The sequence below is a fragment of the Aedes aegypti genome, chromosome 3, assembly GCF_002204515.2.
Source record: "Aedes aegypti strain LVP_AGWG chromosome 3, AaegL5.0 Primary Assembly, whole genome shotgun sequence".
Lineage (NCBI taxonomy): Eukaryota > Metazoa > Arthropoda > Insecta > Diptera > Culicidae > Aedes > Aedes aegypti.
The window spans coordinates 334,687,030-334,710,211 of NC_035109.1; the positions used below are offsets into that span (position 1 = coordinate 334,687,030).

General features: G+C 38.2%; 2 protein-coding genes across 7 annotated transcripts in view; both read right to left on the minus strand.

The window, feature by feature from the left end:
* The window catches only part of LOC5567198 (whirlin), a 506,699-nt gene that overhangs the window by 128,971 nt on the left and 354,546 nt on the right, over positions 1 to 23,182 (minus strand). The window lies entirely within an intron of this gene.
* LOC5567201 (pickpocket protein 28) lies at positions 4,525 to 6,467 on the minus strand. The gene is made up of 2 exons (XM_021854223.1): positions 5,096 to 6,467; positions 4,525 to 5,035 (listed from the first exon to the last, which is right to left on the minus strand). Exons 1-2 carry the CDS (start codon positions 6,460 to 6,462, stop codon positions 4,750 to 4,752), a joined length of 1,653 nt encoding a protein of 550 aa, XP_021709915.1. The 5' UTR covers positions 6,463 to 6,467; the 3' UTR covers positions 4,525 to 4,749.

Here is a 23,182-nt window from a genome sequence, read left to right on the forward strand (position 1 = left end):
AGTCAGACGTCTGAACAAAACCCTTGCAAAATTTAAGGATTTCCAAGTAAACGAAATTCGTTAACCGAATGGTGACTTTACTTCTTCTGATGAAGAAGTTTTAGAATGTTTATTCAATACACACTTTCCCAGATGTGTGGACATAGCATCTACGGATGAACCAAATGTCTTCGATTCAATGGGCACATAATAGTTTTGCTCCTTTTAAATCTCCAGGAGCGGATGGAGTTTATCCTGTTCTGCTCCAAAAGGGATTTGAGTTTATCAAACATGTTTTGAAAAAGTTACTTGTAAGCAATTTTGCTACCGGGTATATTCCCAGATCCTGGCGTGATATTACTGTAAAGTTTATCCTGAAAGGAGGACGTGCGTCGTATGAAGAAGCGTCTGACCTCTTTTCTTCTGAAATGTTTAAAAGGCATCATCGATCATCACATCCATGATGATTATTTGGCAAACATGCCTCTTCATGTAAATCAACATGCTTACCAATCTGGAAAGTCGACTGTGACTCTTTTACACAAATTTGTATACGATATCGAGAAAGCATTCGCTCAGAAGCAATCCTGCTTGGGTGTTTTCTTGGATATTGAGGGTTCCTTTGAAAACGTGTCTTTCGATTCTATATTGGAAGCCACACGAAACCATGGGCTACCTACAAGGATTACCAATTGGATACATCAAATGCTCAAAAACCAACATCTCTTCTCGACATTGCGTCAAGCAGCAATTCGAAAATTGAATGTTTGCGGATGCCCCCAAGGGGGAGTGTCACCACTTTTGTGGAATCTCGTAGCAGATACGATATTGAGGCAACTCAAGAATAGCGGTTTTCCAACTTAAGTATTTGCCGACGACTATCTAGCTTTGATAGTTGGTATGTCCATAAGCACCCTATTCGACCTGAACAGAGATGAACCAGCCTTTGGCTGGAAATCTCTCTAAAAAAGATAAAAAAAATAATATATTTGACCTGATGGAAAGTGGTTTTCAGGTAGTCAAAAGTTGATGTCGCTAATATGGCCTTTCGGTTAACCCGAAAAAAACATCTATTCTCGTGGAACATTACTAAAGGACCTATGTACAAATGAGAGGTTCTCTCCTCTCTCGTTCTCTTTCGATTATAACAGTGGAGTACTAAAGATTTTGGGAAATTGTTCACTATAGATCAAAAGTCAATTTCCTTGACTAGCGTTTCATACAAAAAATGCAACAGAAGAGATTAATGTGACTCAGTTATTAATGAAAGAGAAAGTAAACAAAGAGAGCCTCTCAATGTTAGATAGGTCCTTTAGTAATGTTCCGCGAGTATTATTCTTTTTCCGGAAAAACGAAACTGCGATGCAATTCGACCTTTACGTCTTTTTGGCACTGAGATCAACTAAGATTAACTGATCAGGCAAAGTCGTTCGGAGTCGTTCTAGATTACAAACTTTCTTGAACACCTCACGTTGATTTCAGATTCAAAAAAGCTTGCATGGGCTTCGGTCAATGCCGGCGGACCTTGGTAAAACTTGTGGCCTCAAACCCAAGTATATCAAATGGATTTACACAACAGTTGTTCGACCAATATTGGCATACGAATGTCTTGTGTGGTGGCGAAAGGGCGAAGTGAGAACAATCCAATCAAAATTGGGCCAACTCCAAAGGATGTGCTTGATGACGATGTCTGGAACGTTCTCTACAACTCCCACAGCAGCGCTCGAGGCCCTTTTCGACGTTGCGTCACTACAAATACATCTTAAACAAGAAGAACTTTCTTGCTCTTACCGTTTATGGGTACTGTAGCTACTGGAGAAAAATCCAGTGAATCGTAGATCTACACACACTTCGTTGTTTCCACTTTTGGTGAATTGGGACAAAATTGTCCTTGCTCCAAGTGATCTCACAACTGCTTGTCATTTTCCTTACATGACATTTACCACACAATTTCCTTCACGGGAAGAGAGGACGTCTGGCTATTTGGAAAGAAGTATATCAAGCTGGTGCTGGTGTATATTCTCGTGAGTTAAGGCTGAATCAGTTTTACTCACTTGGTAGAAAGTGAGCCGTTTTTCAGGCGGAAATATTTGCTCTTATTTGTGGAGTACAATCAGCACTTCAACAGCGCGTAATAGTTAAAGTCATTAACTTCTGGTAAGATAGTCAGGCTGCTATGAAAGCTCTTGCTTCGGCCAACTCAAGGTCCAAGCTTGTTATCGCATGTCAAACTCAAAGTGAGGAACTGAATTCAGTTAACGCTGTAAACCTTGTATGGGTACCTGCCCAAGTAACAATTTCAATGCTCTTTGATCTAAGATGTTATTTATTGAGGTTTTATTAGAGATGCATTAAATCCCAACAGATTTAATAAAAGATTTAAAAGTGCTAAACGATCTTTCCAGTAGAAGCCACTTTAAATTGCTTTGTAGACACCTTTAAGTGCTTCTGTTAAAACTTGTATGCTAGCTAAACTTGTTAATAAAAAAATGTATATTGAAGGGGCTGTATGTTTCAACATCAAGATATATGTGATATCAAACTACTTAAACACACAGAATGATCAAGAATATGAAGATAATTAAATTATTCCGTATGGCGAAATAGGGAACCATTATGTCCATAACTGGTACACCTACCCTAACTAATTAATTTTGTATCTGCACAATATTGACCTTTCAAAGCCCCTCCTGGCTACACGACTGGTCCATAACCCGAAAGACTTTGGGATTTTATTTTTTTCATATTTCGACATGTGGCATATAACAAAAATAGTCTGGTTAAAAACTCTATGTAACATTATCCCTTGTAAAAAAAAACAGTTCGCAAACGATCTCACAATAATGCTTCCAGTTGACAATTTGATTTTTGGAGGAAGCATCACACTAGATAACGGACCAGAAAGCAACGCCCAGTGGCACAGTCGAAATAATTTCCTGACGAAAGTTTTACGGACTACAGCGGGAATCGAACACACACTCCTTGGATCGATACTGCTAAATGCTAGGTAGCACTAATCGTACGGCCAAGGGACAAGCCTGCCATGAGTTCATCAGAATTAAATAAAAAAAAACTCCAGAGATATTTCACAGATTGATTCAGTATCCCGGTGGTAAGTTATAATAATAAAAATCTCGCAAAAGGTCATTGAGGATAAAAAAAATCCACGAGTCTAGTTCATGATACTTAAAAGGCCTTGCATTTGAGGTCGAAATACGCGTAAATGTCAAGCTTAGCTTGACGGACCTGGTGTAGTGGTTAGAACACACGCCTCTCACGCCGAGGACCTGGGATCGAATCTCATCCCCGAGATAGTCACTGACAAAAAAGTTGTAGTGACGACTTCGGAAGGGAAGTAAAGCCGTTGGTCCCGAGATGAACTAGCCTAGGGCTAAAAATCTCGTTAATAAAGATAAAAAAAAAAAAAAGCTTAGCTTAGCTTAGCTTAGACTGACTACACATATCAATGGTTGCTATTCCGTGATTGACCGAAGTCAGTGAAAATGCACAAAGAATCAACTAGAAGTTCGGCTGGGATTGGCCATAATCTTCTTCAGTGTGCATAATTCAGTGCCTCTATTTATACAGGGTCAATAACGGCGCCGGCCACGTCCTTGCAGTCAGGTGGGATAGGAGGAAGGAATGTTAGTGTGTAACCTTTGCTATATAGAGACCGTGTTTACCTCTGCATCTCCACAAAGGTTACTGGGAGGGATGTTTGTTAATGGGGAGGATCGTTGGGTCACAGGATTCACTTTGATAAGCGATTAGACCATGATAAATTATTTGACGCGAGCTAAGGATCGAACACTACCAACCTGCTTCGCGAACCGCGCCACTAATAAATCATGCCACGCGAGCGACGCGCGACACGATTGATCCTGCTCACATCACCCACCCCCGCGAGAGCAAGCGACGCGAGCAAAGGATCAAACACAACTCAACGAAATACGCGTAAATGTCAAAGGATACAAAGTCCAATGGAATAAAATGGTATTGTACTGAAATTGATTTTTATTTATTTATCTTTGGAAGATGTTCCATCATAACTAAAATATTGTGGACCATCTGGAAATGAAACTCACACATCTCCACCATGATATTGCTTATAGACGCGGACGTTAACACAAGGCGAAAGAATGTTTTTAAAAGTGGCTCAATCGAAGAAGATGTAATGAATATCAAACATGTTGACAAATCGATTATTTTATTGTTTAATTTAAATGCAGTTAGATATAAATCCATCTTTATAACATACTAGACTAGATACAAAGATTCAATTTTAAGCATGATTTTGGGAAGTACACTAAAAATAAATACCATTCACGGAGCTAACTCAAAAATGAATAAAATTAATATGGGACTGTTATGCGAGTATGGGCAGTAGTGGTCCCGGCAAACTTCGTCTTGCCATCAAGTAGGCTGTTGGAAAACGTCAAGAATCCCCTTATACAAAATGACACTTTAGTCTTCTCCCGTTTTCCCAATTATTCCGGAGACTTTCCTGAACTTTTTCCTCGCACGAACACGTCGCATCCCTTGTGAAGTGTAACAGTGAAAGACTTGCGTCAATCCGTTGACCCGTTCTCAAGTCATTTCGTGACATACAAACACCACTCCATTTTTATTTATATAGATTAAACACATTTATCTTGGAGTTATTTATGAATAATGGCAAAGCGCTTAAAATTCAGTACAATATTTTACATATAAAATTAAAATCACAACAGTTGACTGATAAAAAAAAAATCACAAGAACGTTTGATCCTCTCAATCTCCCTTAACCGCCATTGACAGCAAAGTAATTCCGGGCACTTCATCATACTTCAAATTCCCCGCATCCACCTCCGCACGCTTTTGCTTCCTCCAGAGCGAAAAAGGACGCACCGTACAAAAGTAGCACAACTCTACAAGACTCAGCAGACTCACTCCCATGCAGAGGCCGAGCAAGCCCCCGCAGTTAGCCAGGAAATCAGTCAATCCGTACAGTTCACTTCGCTTCGATGTCATGAATTGCGCCTCCTTGAAGTAGATTCCTAGCCGTGCCACGTGCAATCTGCAAGCAAGTTAGAACTTGGTAATCTACTTTCTCTTCAAATTATACCTCCCAATTTACCCCGTCGTATTATCCAGTGGAATCTTGATGGCCTGTGTCCACTTTAGCCAGTCGAAATCCGTTTGCGTAATTTCCGCGTCGTACTGAATGGAAGTGCACGCCGGAAGGCAATTGCACTGGGCACGGAAGTTAGCCTGTTGGTCCTGATGGCCAAGCACATCCATCTCGAGAAGGTCGTTTTCCGCATTCAGGATGCAGTTGATCTGGTTGGTTTCGCAAACTGCGGTTCCGTTGGTGTACATCATAGAGAACTTTACGCAGCCACAACGTGCCAAGGTGTAATTCGTTAGACATTCGAGTTCGCAGTTATCCTGAGTGTAGATTTTGAAGAACTGCAGGTACCGTTCGTTGTTGAAGAAACACTGTCGACGTTCGGGTGTGTAGCTACGAAGTCCTTCGGTGGTGGTAACCATCTGAGGTTTGACGGCAATGGTCACTTCCTGATCCATGGGGACGTGGACAAATTTTCGGGATACCTGCGGGTACTCGGCGGAGGTGTGCAACAGAACTTTGAACGCCTGAACCGGTCCACGGCAAAGATAATCCAGGTCTTCGTTGCTGGACAGGAGTAGTAAGGATAGTCCCGCTGAATAGCCTGGGCCGAGAGTTCGATAGGGGTATGAGTTGAGCGTTGCTTCCGGAGAGTATCCGTGCTCGAGAGACCAATGAGGGGATTTCCGTTTACCAGACAAATACGGATCGATTGACTGGATGACTTCGGTGCGAAGTAGTTCAGAGGCGGCAAGAAGATTGAAGCTGACGCAGATGCCCTCTTCGGTCATGGTGTGGCTGAATATGTCCCGGCAAAATTGCACTTCGCTGCGAATCACACAGAACTCCATCATTTCGTACATCGGCAGGGACATTTCTCGGACAATGGAAGCGTAGCTTTTACTACTGGTTTTGTTTGGTAGGGAGTCTCCTCCGTATAACACGATGGCGTAGAACGTCCTCTCGCAAAGCTGCATCATCGTCAACAGGTAATCGGTTCTGTTGAAGCCTTCCAGTTCATCGCCATCCATGGATGTAAACTCGTCGTAATCTCGGGAAAAGTTTAAAATCTCACTCTTAACCTTGGTTTGAGGACAGATTGTCACCGCCGGGAACGGAATCTGCCAAACCGGGGTAGATTTTTCGTTGAAACTTACAATCACCGGTGTTTGATCCCACTTTTGGTACGTTTTCAGGATCAACATCGCACAGCTTCCCACCGATAAGACAAACACCACAACCCACCAAAACTTTTCACAAATCGACCTTTCGCGACATCCGAAATACCGAACTCCGTGCACCGAACTATTACTACAGTACTCCAGGAACAAATCCTTCGCTCCGGCAGAAGCCAACTGCACCTTGGAGCGTTCCATTTCTCGCGACGGACGAACCGTTTCTGATCGTCGTCGGTGAATATTTTCCATCCAAGAATTACAAATTCCACGCCGTAGGCCGATGAATATGCAACAGGTTGATGGGCCAACTCACGGGATTGGCGTGAAACACGAACTTCCGGACTGGATGTAGCAGCCAGTCGTCCCGGGAGAAATGAATCCCAGTCGGCTCAACTCCGCAAACGGCGGGATAATGTAAATGTCGGACAAGGTCAGTTCCGTTTGTATGCAAATGGAAATGTTTGTTCCCAATTAAAAGTACATTTCCACCCTGCCGGGTTGGGTGTTGTTTTTCTTGATTTATTTACAACCCGCCGGGGGAATCGAATGGCTTCCGGTGAAGCGTTGAGAAAAGTATGATTCTGTTTTGCTGTTGCTCATTTCTGCGATGGGGAAATGAAAAAGTGGCAGTGCAGCACGCTTCTGGGTTTAGTAATGTATGCAGGCAGGGAACTGTGAATTCATTTCTCGCAGTTAAATGTCAAAATTATGGAGCATTACCTAATCCACCCTTTGGAAGGAGGCTCACGCATTAGTATGACGTCATTCATTTTCATTAATTTAACATTCCATACCGTCCGTAATGAATGGGTTCCACAATAAAATCGGTAGTTCAAACATGAGTTACGAAATTATTAGAAAACACTGTAATTAAACTATGTTAATGTGGAATTACAATGTATTTAACCAACACACGACTTTTTATAACATTTTTTTGCAGCGCTCTCATAAAAATTACGAAGTATACAAAATGAAAATTACGTACCTAAAAATAATAAAGATTACACGCCATGTAAACTTCATTTATGCGATGAAAACATGAAATCATGGTATTTTAAGTACGAAATCAAGTAAAAATGTGTTATTTCTCACGTAATCTTACAGGATCCTGTTGCATTAAATGACATACCATTGAAGTTTACATAACATATCATGGAAACATCAATTATATTTGACGCTCCAATTATGTGCATTATATGTCACACGTTCGTTCGAACCGCGTATGTTTAAGAATTTATCTCTAGTGTTGTGTTCTTGATTGTTCAGTATTCCTCTTTTTTTCAGCAGTCTTCCAGATTAGAAAAGGATATCTATGTTTGTAATATCAATACGGTCTATAAAATAAACGGTGTTACTCGATTAGATATGGAGGCATGGAACTATATTAACAGTATATTTTCTGGCTTACTTCGGTAGTTCCTTCAAACATATATTCAAAGGGTTTTTTTTTCGTTACCTGAATATTTTCATAAGTTAGTCCTTCAATTTCGACTCATAGAAGTGTGAGTGAACATCACATAAAAGCATTTAAAATTATTTTAATGTGTTTAGTGTTTGAACTTTGGCAAAATTCATCACACCTCGCTTTCAATGCGTGATTTTCAAAATAGAGAATGTAAAAGTAGATTAAGTAACGATTTAATTCCGCTCTAATCGCATTTTATTTTGTACTAGAGATCATTCAAATATCACGTCCATCATTAGGGGGAGGGGGGGTCTAAGAAAGTGTGACAGTGCGTGTATTAGGTTTTGGAAAAAGCGTGACAGAGGAGGGAGGGGGGGGGTCTGAAAAACGATGGACGTCATATTTGGATCATCCCTTACACCTAAGAAATAACTCACGCTCAGTGTGAGTTCTTCTTCTTCTTGGCTTTGCGTCTATCAACACTCCCGCAGCTTAGTGTTCTATCAACACTCCCGCAGTTATTAACTGAAAGCTTTATTTTCTTTTACATTGTGTGGCAGGTACAATTATATTTTATGGAAGTCAACGAAAATTGCATATCGAAACATTCCTTGAATTGAACCCAGACATCTTCATTATGGCTTTGCTTTGTATCCGCAGACTTTAATCACTCGGCTAAGGAAGGCCCAGTGCTAGCCTTCCTAGGTTAGATTTTCTGGAATTCCCAGCATATTTGATAAATACATCGGAAGTTCCCAGAAACTGATAATTCCTGGATACTTTTTTATCCTTGATACAAGGGTAGATGCACCGGTTTTGGCCATACGCCAATTGTAGCCATAGCCAATTATACACCGTTTTACATAGCCAATCAGCATGAAACCTTTTGTGTTGAGTAGATCACATTCCCATGATAGAGCTACATTCATTTACACGTGCAAATTGATTCAAAACATAAGAAAAACAATTAATTTTCCTTATATGTAATGTTAACTCCTATACACCTAATTTGGCCAGGGTACTCTTAATTTTGCCACTCTCATAAGAAATCAATGCGATTGGCCAATTTAGGACCAGAAATTAAATCTTTGGCCAAAACTGGTTCTGATGTCCTATACTGACTAACGAGATTTTTTAATAGAAAAAATGACTTTGGCTCAGTTTCGATATTTTACATACATAATATGGATTGAAAGCTTGCATATGACATACTTGTAGTATAAATGCGACTTCCCATATAATTTTTATTGACATTTTCTCTTGGGCTGGCCAAAGCCAGTGCTTTTGCCCTATATTTTTATACATTTGTCAATTATTTTAGCAAAAGAGCAAAAGTCCAATCCTCGCTGTCTCCCTTTGAAAAGGCACGAAAGCCTCTTCTACGGCTCGACAATCAATTCCGATTATATCGATATTGTCCGCAAATCCCAGGAGCATGTGCGACCGGGTGACGATGGTACCGCTTCTTTATACACCCGCTCTCCTTATAGCTCCTTCGAGAGCAATGTTGAACAAAAGGTTCGAAAGCGCATCTCCTTGCTTCAATCCATCTAAAGTTACGGAGGAGGTTGAAGTCTCATCCGCAACCCCCACACTTGATTTCGATCCATCCAACGTTGCACGAATCAGTCTAATCAGTTTCGCCGGAAAACCGTGTTCTACCATTATCTGCCATAACTCATTTCTCTTTACTGAATCGTAAGCCGCCTTGAAATCAATGAACAGATGGTGAGTCTGCAAGTTGTATTCCCGGAACTTATCAAGGTAAACATTTGATCCGTCGCTGATCGGCCCTCACGAAAACCAGCTTGGTATTCACCGACGAAGGACTCAATCTGTTGAACAGAACACGCGACATTATTTTGTACGCCGAATTGAGGAGCGTTATTCCTCGGTAATTGGCGCACTCTAATCTGTGGCCCTTCTTATACAGAGGGCAGATGAGGCCCTCCAGCCAGCTAGCAGGCAATTCTTCTTCCTCCCATATCCTTAACAGAGTACGATGCAGTATTTCGTACAGCACCTTTTGCGTTATGCGATGCTTATATGTGCAAAGATTCCGTAGAGAATGTCGTCAAAAGGCCTTATTCGTACAAAAGTGGAGGCGATAGATGTGCATAATTTATGTGATGAAAATTACCATACAATGCGAGTGTACAGATTTTATTACGAATTGCACTGATGAACTCAAAAAATAACGTTTAATGCGAGAAAATTCATCAATCAACCGATTTCATTCACCATGTTATGCGGGTGTGATGTAATTCGCACAAGTAAACGACTTTTCACGTAAATTGTTATGCGACTTCTGGTTGTTTGGGTTGAAACGCATAGGAGGCCGTCCATAAGTTTGACTTTGGTCAATTTAGGTTCCTCTGTTCCCCATGTCCAACTAATCCCCCAACCTGCGCAAATCAAATTTATTGATAAATTTGTGGTCACATGATAATAGCACATAACTTGAAGGTTATGTATGTTATCAATTATCGGGAAGCAGAAAAAAATTACAATTTTCGTTTCTACGAGGTGTGTTTTTGAGAAGTTTGCTATAATACAACATTTTATAATTAGAATAAAGCTACTTTACTGGTATCATTTGTTATGAAAATTGCAAATTGTCTAAAACCAAAATGTTATCTTTAAATTTAGCAAAATTTGCCCGATCATGCGAAAAAAGTAATCAAAATTCAGGTTTTTGCTTATTTTTGTGAATAACTAATATTTTTAGATAAAGTGCAATTAACGCTGTATGGGCATTTTTGCATGAAAATTTAACGTGTATTTTTCTGAAAACATAAGTCCATAGTTGGTATAAAGTTTGTCTGTAATAAAATTATCGATATTTTGTGTTTCAGCCAGCGAACTTGTAGTTCACACTAGAGATCTTACTCTACCGGTGGGGCAAAAGTTCTTTTAACTTGATTTTAAAACTGTTATAACATAAAATGGGTAAATAGAAAAATACCTAAGTGTTTTCAGCAAAATTGTGGCCTAAATAATGAAGGTTCACTGTGTGGTTTTTATTATTTTTCAAATTTTATAGTTTTTCTGAAAATGTTCATAATTTCACTAAGGTAGAACTTTTGCCCTACCTTACTCTACAGTTGTCAAAAATCAATCACTTAAGGTGGTGGGGAAAGTGGGTACAGAAAAAACAACAGCTAATTTTATCTCAATGTTCACCACGTATATAATAAAATTCTATTTTTTTCTGGATAACGAATGAGGGACTTATACACTTAAAATCATTATTTGTTTCAATTTTTCTTATTGTTATGTATTGAATAAAAGGGGCTTCAAAATTTGCGTCAAATAGTCCACTTGCCCCCTAATGGTGAAGTGAGTGGGTCACCAAGAAAAAAAATGTATCTTAAAAATAAAACTAATGTTTTTATTATAGATAAAATTATACTACTCTCTTTATTGATATTAGTGCTATGTTACGTATTCTAATAGTTTTTTTTTTATAAAATATACTGAAAAATATTTACACATTAGTTTACACTTATTTGAATAAAAATGCATTGTTACTAAAATGTGTTGAAGAAAATTTATACATTTCAGTAATTCAGAAGAATTGACAAGAATTGTAGCTCTCTTTAATGTATTCGAATCCTCTGAGCAGAATCTCAATAGAAAAACAAAGAGAAAAGAAGTAGATTGGCGTACCTTGTACCTTTTTAATTCCTCCCCAATTGCTTATCTTTGACAGATACGCTTATTTCGACTACCACTTACAGTCTTCTTCTGTGTCAGTTACTCGTGTTCACGAAGAATTGTAGGATTATTTCCAAGGTTGATGATACGTGATAATTATCACTACAGCTGCAAGATAGGGTTAATTGTCAAATGATGTGAATGTTCATGCTGAAAATTAGAGCTTGTTTGTTTATTTATGAGACAGATGAATGAACTCCTAAATCAGTGAGTTACTAGTTCACTGCGTGGGATGAAGCATAAGATTCCTCATTCGTAATAATGTTCACTGGCTGTAAGATATTCATCGGCAGGAATATAATGAACCGATTCTATCATGTTGATTTTCAGCTATCATTCTGATTATCACTCATAATGAAAATATCACCAGTACGACAAGGCGAAGTTGTTTCGAGCCCATTGCTTTTCAATTACTAATTTCTAACTATCTTTCCAATTACTAATTAAATTTAAAAAAAATATTAGAAATTTGGAACTGATTTGTGAAATTGGCTAAATAGCTTTCAGTGATTCTATCAATTCTATCCAGCGTTTCTTCAATAAATCCCCGAAACCCATTTACCGGAACTAGACACAATCTTCAATAATAAGTTCTGCTTCATAAGAAATCTTCGAAGATAGTTTTGGTTTTCGGCCATTTGATTGCGTTTTATTTGAAAGAATCATGTGCTAACAAATATTGTGGTTGATAATAGCTCTAAGTTGACACATTCCTGTTGCACTCCTGCACCGATATAAATGATTCTATAGCAAATGCCCGAAATCCATTTACCCGAAAGACAGATAACCAATCGACATTTACCCGAATGAATTCAAGTTACAATCATTTTTGGTTCCGCTATAATCCATAAATCTTACCTGCAGTTTGACTTTCTAGACTTGAGAATAACACTCGAGTTGAGCATCGCCCTACAATGAATTTGATTCATTGATTACTGGTTGGTTGTAATCAATACATCACATACTCTGGGAGGTCGGCTTTTTGATTAACAAGATTAAGGCTCTTGAAGAATGTCCGTATATTGGCATAAATTAAAAGAATAGTACGTTTTGAAAAATACTTTAGTATTGAAAATGTAACCAATTAAGTATATTAAAACTAATCATCACTCATAATAATCAAGAATATTACTCAAATAATCAACGGTTTATAGAAAAATAAAAATAAAGACCATAAATAACATAGAAGAGGTGGACAGGGGGTGGAGAATCGTGACTGTTCATATTTTTTAAAATTCTGCACGTTAAAATTTACATAGGTAGAGATGATTGATCATCTAAATCAAAGGCCAGTTTTTACATTATGAATTGCTGCAACAACACAAATCGAAAGATTTCCCTCTAAATGATAATTCGGAAACGATTAAGCCATCGGCTAATATTTTAAACATAACGAGTAGATTTGAGAGTTGATACCAAACTAGACGACTCTTTTTTTAGTGTCCAGGCGCGTTATCACTTCAAAAACGGGAAAGAATCAACTTAGAGCTATTGACAACCAGACTATTTGTAAGCTAATGAGTCGTCAAATTAAAATCTGAAGACCAAATCGTGTCTGATTCACTGTAACATATACAATTCAAGTAAATATCGCCTTCAGGTAAATGGTAATCGGGTAAGAGTCTTATTCGGGTGACAGGTTTTTGGGTATTTAATAAAGAATCAATCTATATAACCATACGGACAGAATGGGGACACCAATCAGATAAAAGTCATATTCGGGTATATGTTACATTCGATTAAATGTTCGGGTATTTATCTACCCTAATCTAATGATTTTCGCGTTATGGAACCTATCCAGCGTACCAGTCAATATTTCATAAACACTGCCAATACCTACTTCTTGAAAGCTGTCGTTTTTCATACATGGTAACAAATTTTCACCTGATTTTGTGAAAAAAACACATCCCATGATAATCAGTTCTCGCTTTTTCACTCAGAACAAACGTTTGTTATTGCCGATTGAGAGACCGATAGTTTTGACAATTGAGTGAACTAGAATGAATTTCACACGGGTAGAAATCAGAATCCAAAATCATGATTATTCGATGATTATGATTCGCGTATCCGTTTCGAATCTATTTATAATTCTGTCAGTCAACCCGATAAAATGAAAACAAAATTTACTAGAGCAAGATTCGAACCAAAAACCTTTAGATTGAGAGCCACGTACTTTACCACAGTACCAATCTATCATGATGAATGATTCGAAGCAAAGTGCACCGCTTTGTGTTGTCGCTCTGGACGTTGCGTTTATGAAGAATCATTATTTGACTCCAGAAACCATGATTCGTCGTCCTGATATCACGACCTAACCAATTTATGAATTTCATGACTTGTAAATCATGGTGAAGGAATCAGATTTTTATCCGTGCAGAGAGCTTTTTCCTACGAGCAATGCTGAAACCGACGGAATGTACAGCTGCAAAAATATGACAGCTGTGTTTGTGGCCAAAGCGATCAAACAAGGCGCTTTGACATTTGTAATCTTTATTGGCCAAAAAATCGAGATAAAAGTTCAACGATACGATTACTTGGAACCTTTAATTTTTAATGATGTTTTCGAAACGCACTCGTATTTTATAAATATTAGTTACATTTACTTTTGTTTAACAAACTGAGTTTTTTATTCTATTTGTGAATATATTTGTACCATCAGGCTAGAAAAATTGAAATGGTTAATTGAAACGGTGCAATTGAGCGTTGATAAATCACAAACAATTCTGTTTGAGTTTCGCAATGTTCATCTTTTTCATATTTTTTTATAAAAGAAAGACTGTGAAAAACTTTTAGGTGGGTTCATAAAAAAATGTACTGGTCAGTTTGACATATTCATATTTGCGTAAGCAGTCTACTTGATCTACTTAACCCATGCCGTTAAAAAGTGTACCATGTTTAATATATTCGTATTTGTTTATAAAAAAAAATACATTTTTTGTTATAGTAATCCATTAAAACAGAACTGAAAAATTCACTATGTGTTGAAAAAAAACTAATAGTATTTAATTTTAGGCAGAGATACTCTGGATTTGGTAGACAGAAAGCAATTTTGAAAATATTTAATTTTTGTCGTTAACAAATTGGCTTGTGCTAGTGCACGTGTAGTACCAGTTTTGCAGTAGTATCAGTGTGAATATGATAATTTAACCTAAAACTGAGCAATGGTGCAAAAACATTAAAAAATTTCAAGAATTTGTACTTAATATGGACCAACGATTCTTTTACCCCGTTTGTACACTTCCCTCACTGTTCGTTATCTGACAAAAAGAATCTGCAGGTCGTTATTGATGTTCTGTTAGGATTAGTTTCCTATATTGTTTCTTATTATTCTTATATCGGTCCACTCTATGGACTCTGGAGTAATTCTAATACACACCGAACGCACTGATTGATCAACAATAAAATAGCGTTTAATGCGAGGAAACTCGTCAATCAAACGATTTAATTCATCATGTTGTATGGGTGTCATGTAATTCGTAATGGTAAACGACTTCTTACGTTCACTACAACACGACTCCCGAGCAAAGTCGGATAACTGGACGATATCAAATTGATAACAACTTTTATTATCGCTGTTATCATTTTGATATTAGGGGAAGTGGTGGTAAAATGAACTGGGGTGATAAAATGTTATCGAGGAAAAACAAATTTTGATGAATTTTTATCACGCGCGGATTTATAGCATACATCAGAGTGTTCGAGTTGATACGTAGGTCAATTGAAGTGAAAATATCAACGAAAAACAAGATTTTAGAAAACCAAGTTTTAATATTAGAACTGACGTAACTTTTAGCTTTTGATGTTGTGGGATAGAACTATACAAATTCCTCGTTATTCTATCAGAAACAAGATGATTTCCTTAAGGTGTTCATTTTACCACCCCTTCTCCTATGTTATCATTGATAATCGAATGATAACAAAATTTGTTATCAATGAATCCGTGACAGACATGTTTGATAACAGGCTGATAACAAAATAGGTTATCACTCATCTTTTCCATAACATTTTTAAAAAGCGTGTTAATAAACAAAGTTGACTTTTCGTCATACAAAATTTTGTAAAATTATATGAAGCCTTTAATCCCAACCATTCATCTTTTATTTTTTTCCGTGATTAATGACCATAAAATTCAAAAATATATGATGATGTAAATTTAAATATCATCATGAACTCAGTGATTATAGTGACATAGTTTACTATTATTTTGTTATTCAACAAACAAATTTTAGTTCTAATTTTTGTTATATTGGCCGTTAATTTAGCCAAGATGATAATAACATCAGTTATCAAATGGTGATAACCAGGTAACAAGATTTATTATCATTTTGCGATTCAACTTTTCTCGGGCTTCTGGTTGTCTGAGGTACCATGGGAATTTCAGAGAATTTGGAGGACAAACAGTTTATTTATTTTAGGTTCTTACAAAGAATTCTCAAGAGATTCCTTGGCATTTTTAGAGGATTTTTCTAGGCATTTTCTTCTTATTTATTAAGCGTTCTAACAATTCCCAAGTAGTTTCAAGTGCAGTGATGCACTTTGAATTAAATGCTAGTCAAAAGTGAGCTAAATTTATAGTTGAACGCAGTAAACAATGCACTTCCGAGCAGAAGCCTGTTGCCGCTCTGGAATGCTTACGTAAAAAAACGGAAAAATGTAAAATTAGTTTCAGTTAAGCTTAATACTATATCAGCATTAGAGTGGTTCAAAAAATCGTTTTTGCTCCACACCGCTCATTCGATTCTAGATCAAATTCTGAGTGTCCTCCCAAAATTTGAGCTTATTTGGATGAAAACTGAGACTGCACAAGCCCTTTGAAGTTTATATGGGAATTACTATGGGAAAAGCAACCAATTCATTCAATCGGTCATAGTGTTTGCCCATGTGCTCTTGGGGAGTAGAGCTACGTTGATACTGTAAGATACATTTATCAGCTACAGCTTTGCCGAAGACCGTTTTCAAATCGAACGCCTCAGTAATTAGTTATTGATTTATATCCAGTCACAAATTCTTCAGCAGTGCTCATTTAACTTCTGAACAGGCAACATTGCTGCACCTGGCACGAAAGATAGCACGCACAAATCATGGCTACTATGTTTTACTGCATATACCCAGTGATGCCTGCAGAACAGCCCAATAATTATAGTCAAAGTTTTACAACTCATTCGAAAATCAATAACTAATTACTGAGGCGTCCGATTTGGAAACAGTCTTCGGCAAAGTTGTAGCTGATTATTGTATCTCACAGTATTAACGTAGTTCTAATCCCTCAGATCACATGGGCAAACACTATGACCGATTGAATGAATTGGTTGCTTTTCCCATAGTAATTCCCATATAAACTTCAAAGGGCTTGTGCAGTCTCAGTTTTCATCCAAATGAGCTCAAATTTTGGGAGGACACTCAGAATTTGATCTAGAATCGAATGAGCGGTGTGGAGCAAAAACGATTTTTTGAACCACTCTAATCAGCATACGTGATAGCGTTTTGATAATTTTTTTAAATAGCCTCAATAGTTATTAATTGAAGTATACACTCTGTAGTGAAATCGATCATAACTGGTAATGTCCTTTTCAAATTCACAAACCTTGAATTGAAAGTAGGTATCTTAGTATTAGAGGGAGTTACTGATAATATTAGAATTTGCCCCAAGTTTCAGGAATCTTTGAAAAGCACGCAATTGTGTTTCAGCTGAAATCATCAATCTACTTCTTATTGGCATTAAGTCCTCACTGGGATAGAGCCTGCTACTCAACTTACCGAGTTACATTTTTTGTAATTTTTAAGGAAATTCCTGCTCGAAAAATGTCTTTCTTACGGCTTATTGAAAAGCATTCATAATAGATTCTGTTCCTAAAATGTATTGAGCAATAAATTATGGGTCAACGAAACCGATAATTCGTTACCTAGTGCATCCTTTGCTCAAATAACTTGTTTGCTTTGAACGTGAAGTATTCATCAACGGCAGGATTAATCTGTCCCCACTATAGCAAGGCGATGTATCCAATTACTCGGAAAACAAATATTGATACATTTTTTTCATAGCGGGTCCCCAACGACGTGACCAAAGTGACGTAGAGTTATTAGCGCACAGTTACAATTGTTCGCACCATAACAAGCTGCTTGCATTGAGCTGCGCGAGTTATGTGATTGATTTACTGTTTAGGAGCAACTGTCACCATTTAAGCGCCAAGCGAATAGCCGTTCATCGCGTGTGGCTCAACTCGACGCAACCGGCAGTTTAAAACACTGAACTATCTGAAAAGCATTCCTTTGCGTAATATATTACCCATCGATCAGCCGGACCAGGCCAACCAACGCAATCCAATTCCCCAGTGGCAAACAAACTCGAATGTTGGCGCTGACTGACTTGGCAGGACACAGATAGACTGACTGGCTGAGGCTGCCCAAGGGTCAATGCCAGCGTCCGATTGAGTCTCACGCTCGGCTAGGGTTAGTTCTATTTAGGATCACATCCGCTCGAATGATCAGTCTTGATTGAACTTTTGATCTAAACACGGCGCGTGGAATGGTGATTCTAAGAGTAATTCGGGGCTTCTTCACTCGCATCCGGATGCTAACGGATGAGTACTTCTCCAGTTCTTCAATTCACGGGATGCAATATTTGGCGGCCAGTAAGCGGTCACCGTTCGAGAAAGTGTTCTGGATTCTGATTTTTGTCGGGTCGATATCGGCGTGTACGATTTTGTCGCAGGCGATCTATCGCAAGTGGCAGCAGACTCCGGTGATTATTGCAATCAACGAGAGGATGACACCGATATGGGAGATACCTTTTCCTGCAATCACCATCTGTCCGGAGGTGCATAATTACAGTGCTAGTGAATTTCGAGTTGAGTGTGTGTACTACGCTTATCCTTACAAGGAGTGTGAAGTGACGACAACTTTGGTAGGTGAAATGCCTTGCGCTACCTTCAACGTGTTGTCAGCAAGTCAGATGTTCTACCCGGAAGTGATAGCCAATGTTACAAACTATCGCTACCTTCGTGAAATAACGGAAGTGTCATCTTGGAACCTTGAACTCGGCTACAACAATAGCAATCACATCCCGTCCTATCCAGTTCGTGCATTTCGTATAGGGACTCTTCACGGGGTGTCTGTAGTCATACAGCAGCGCGCAATTCCGGAAGTGAATCGTCATCGTCCAAATACCACAGCGTCGTTTCAGATTATCCTTCATGTGCCAAACGAATATCCCCAGAGTTCGAACGTTTACTACGAAATCCCAGCCAATCAGGATGGGGAACTCCACATCACTCCTCACATGACCACCACTTCCGAGGAACTGGAGGACTACCTCCCTTCAAAACGCCAATGCTACTATCAAGGTGAACGGAAACTCAAATACTTCCAACACTACACCGTGGCAAACTGCGAACTGGAATCCATCGATAATTACATAACTCAATACTGCGGATGTGCCATGTTCCCAGTTCCAGGACGAGACAACATTACCGCCTGTAGCGTCGGCAGGGAAGACTCCTACTGCTGGATGGCCGAACAGGAAGATATCCAGTACAGCATGTCCTTCGACAGGATCCACCTTTATCCGAAACCAGAAGACGACTGCCTGCCAGCCTGCACGTCTATTTCCTACGATGCCGATGTCACGGTTTTCCCCACCAAACGGTTCCAGCGAATGGAGAATAGGTTGGTCTGAGTATCGCATCATCATTAACTATTAGTTCCCCACTTAATAGTGACAAATTGCCCCACAGCATAACGACCACGAATCTATGGTTGGGTTTTCGGACGCCGCAGTTCGTAGCGTGGAAGCGAAGGGAGCTGTTCAGCGAGACCGATCTGATTGCGAGCATTGGCGGTCTGGTGGGACTGTTTATTGGCGCTAGTTTGCTGAGTGCGGTGGAGCTGATTTACTTCTGCACCGTTCGACTGTGGATGGTTCCTGCTGTGAGGAAGGGCGGTAGCAGCAGCAATGGTGGTTGCAGCAGGTGTGGTGCAGACACAAGTAGCGAGAAACCACCTGTAGTGAGTGTTGAAAGCTAGAATGGAACCTGTGAGGGGCGGATGGATGTTTGTTATACAGACAAGCGTGTAATTTTAATTGCACAACAATTTAAGACACATAGTCAGATGAGTTAATTCATAATAAATATACAAATTGTACAATAGTGTAGAAGTTTCTTATATTTTTGCCATGTGGGATAAAGAGCTAATTAATCAAAAGATTAATTATCATTATTGTTGGGTGAACATTTTTTTGCTCAGAACATAAACCACTGCGACCAATATTTGACCTATTGTAGTATATCTCGTGTTCTTTGTTTAGTGCAAGTCTCGCGTTACTTTGGTTCTTTTGAGAAAGGGTAAAGAATTCGGTTTTCTTATAGTTGTCATTCTTATCATGATCACACGAAAGGATTCTAATTGAAAAGTTCTGCTGTTTATACCTTTCGAAAATTTTCAGCAACCAAACTCACCTAAGCCGATATTATGCATGATTTAAAATCCTAGTCGTTGAAAGAAGTAAGCTAGAGAACTACCGTCGTCGGAGGTGAGAATGAATCAAAAACGCAACAATACTGGGCCGAATAAAATACTCAACAAAACTTTCTTCCTTAAAAGTCAGTTTGGAGGCTTGTACCCATTGACCTACATGAAAAAACACCAAGCATACTTCATTATGTCCAGTACCCAGACAACCAGAAATCGCAAAAAAAAACACGTTCCAATTCGTTTAATCATACTAATTACATGAAACCCGCAAAACACCGTAGATAAAATCGTCAGATTGATGAATTTCCTCACATAAAACACTTTGTTTCTGAATTCATTCGTACATTTTGTTTCGTCCCGTATACTCGTACAAAGTAAGTCGAATCAATCCGTAGAAGCTGTCAAATCGACATTTGTTATCATAAGTTAAGTCGCATAAGATCACAGGTTAATTCGGTTGAATATTTATACACTCGCATTGTATGTTATTATTTATCACCAGGGCCGTATTTACGGGGAGTCCAAGGGGGCCATGGCCCCCGGGCCCCCACAGTTTAGGGGCCCCCGCAAAATACGACTAAAATAATTATTATTGAATATTTAAGAATTATTAAAAACCAACTGAGAGCTTGCTATGCCAATGACCATTTTTGCATGCGTGTATCGTGTGGCAGTACGATGATACTTTATGCCCTGGGAAGTCGAGAAAATTTCCAACCCGAAAAGATCGTCGACCGGTGGGATTCGAACCCACGACCCACAGCTTGGTCTTACTGAATAGCTGCGCGTTTACCGCTACGGCTATCTGGGCCCCTCAGAATCCTTTGGCATGGAATTTAAAAGATTTTTAGGCTTTTCTGTAGTGTGCAGTACATTTGACCTATTATTTTGGATGAGAGAGCTTCAGGTTTTATTTGTTTCCAAGAGTTTTGTTTAGTAATCTTTGCAAGAATGCAAATGATGAATCAATGTTGGATCGCTGCGGTGAACATATTTCTTGAGCTGTAAAATAAATACGTCGAAAAGTAACTAAATAATTTGATATATTTCAAATAAATTTTGAACTCTAATTTAAAATCCCAAAGTAAGGGAAATAACATTTTGATCGATTTTGAATTTTAGGTGTACTTAAATATTGCACAGTTTGCAAGCTTTTCCAAATGCTTTTTGAGTGTAAAAAATATCAGATTTAAGAGGATTGTCTTGTTATTTTGGCTCTCATACAATTTGTTTAGAGTAAAATATTGCTGAAAAACTTCAAACCCGTTCTCTCAGAAGTAGGTTTTGTCACTTATACCCATTGACCCAAACTTGCGCTATCTTTTATCTCATTTTAGCAGTAATTGCTAATAAGCTAATAATTATTATAATCAAATCTTTGAAGAAGCAAATCTCGAGTTTTGGTAAACCGATGAAGGGTTATATTTAATGGGTTGTGCACTAGGGGGAGTGCACTAATTTTCGACCCATTCATACGATTGTTGTCTACTTTGTATGAAAATCCGAAAATTAGCACAGATTTTTTGTAGTTCGAATATTAATGCTTTTCCCTTATATACAATTATAGTGATAAATATTCACATCGATGTATGGAAGGGTACTTGAGATTTGCTTCTTTATGGATATGGTATGGTATGGGTATGGTATGGATATGGTAATTACAATGACTTCTCGTGTAGCCTTGAAATTCATAGATGAAATTATCATTGAAAACATGTTACAGCATTAAAATTGTTTTTTGGGAAAAAGGCCCCCACTAAATTCTGGCCCCGGGGCCCCCACATTTGTAAATTCGGCCCTGTTCATCACATAATATATGCACGTATATCGCCTCCACTAGATGGCCTTTTCGCGACATCTTACAAGTGAAATTTTGCACATACAAAGCCTCCAGGTGATTTAGTTATACGTACATTTTGGTTGCCTGGGAAGCAAGTAGGGCTGTGCAAATATCGATATTGTCGGATCAATTTTATCGATAAGATATCCGATATCTGTCAGCCCGATATTTTCCGATATCAATAAACTATTGTCGGTCCGATAACAAATCCGATAATCATAACATTTATTGATTATTTTGCATAAATGAAACCGATTCAATGTTTTTTTTTTTTTTTTATATCCGTTGAACATGGCATAGCATCGCTATAAATTTATATAATGAACTCCATATAGCATTAGTTGATGTGGAATATCGCCAAAATAGTCGGTTTTTAAGAACTATCGGATATCGGTTGGAAATCGATAATGTCAAATCCGATATATCGCTGATGCCGATATTTAATCAACATGATACTGCCGATACCGATAAATCTTCATAGTGCACAGCCTTACAAGCAAGTGTTATGCGTGGCGCAAAAAAAAATCTCTCTTCGGCAATCTTCAAAATACGCCTGTAGATTGTCGCAGTTATCTCAAATCGTGTCCTCTGCGCTATCATTCCTTGGACAGTTAAGACTAAAGGGTGTCCCAGAAAGTATGGGCATGACTTCACCATACTACCATTTCAAGACGAGTGAAGATAAAAATCTGATTTTTACATATTTGATTACTGTACCCAACAAGAGTAGACTGCGATTTTTAAATGAATAATTTAATTATTATTGTGTTGATTACGTAACATTTCTTTGAAGCATCTCTTATAGTTCTGCACAAATCGCATTATTTTTGAGCGACTTTGTTTTATAAAAATTGTTCTATGTCAGAAAGTGTGTATAATAAAAATCTGAAAAATATATTTTTCAGCGACGATATGATAATTGTTCGGACTATCACTTATTCAAACTGAAATTTTAAACTTAAGCATGTAAAATTTATAAAGGAACTTAAAATCTGATACCAGCCGTGGTCGATTTGAAAATGGTCAAAAAACAAATCCTCATATTTACGTAAAAACTTAAATAAATCAAAAATTTAATTTGCCTATCCAAGACAATAGGGATCAACCTTTCATAAATCTAAAATGAATTATTTTTATTAATATTTAAAATACTCGACGAGTTATAACTTCGTGATGTTGTCTTATGTGGAGAGGAAAATAGGTTGGTTGGTTTGACTTTATTAACGAGATTTTTAGCCCTGGGCTAGTTCATCTCGGGACCAACGGCTTTACTTCCCTTCCGAAGGAAGTCATCACTATAACTTTTTACGTCATAAGTGACTATATCGGGGATGGGATTCGATCCCAGGTCCTCGGCGTGAGAGGCGAGTGTTCTAACCACTACACCAGGGAGAGGAAAATACAAGATTTTTAGAATTTTACCATTTTTTTAAGTGTTCTCTAACAAATAAAATTTCAAACAAAAATGTATGTAAAACATCCTT

Excerpts from the sequence above, each read along its gene's own strand:
- LOC5567201 (XM_021854223.1), bottom strand. The coding sequence starts at position 6,462 with ATGGAACGCTCCAAGGTGCAGTTGGCTTCTGCCGGAGCGAAGGATTTG. Across the intron at positions 5,036-5,095 it reads CCACTGGATAATACGACGGG|ATTGCACGTGGCACGGCTAG; the intron begins GTAAATTGGGAG and ends ACTTGCTTGCAG.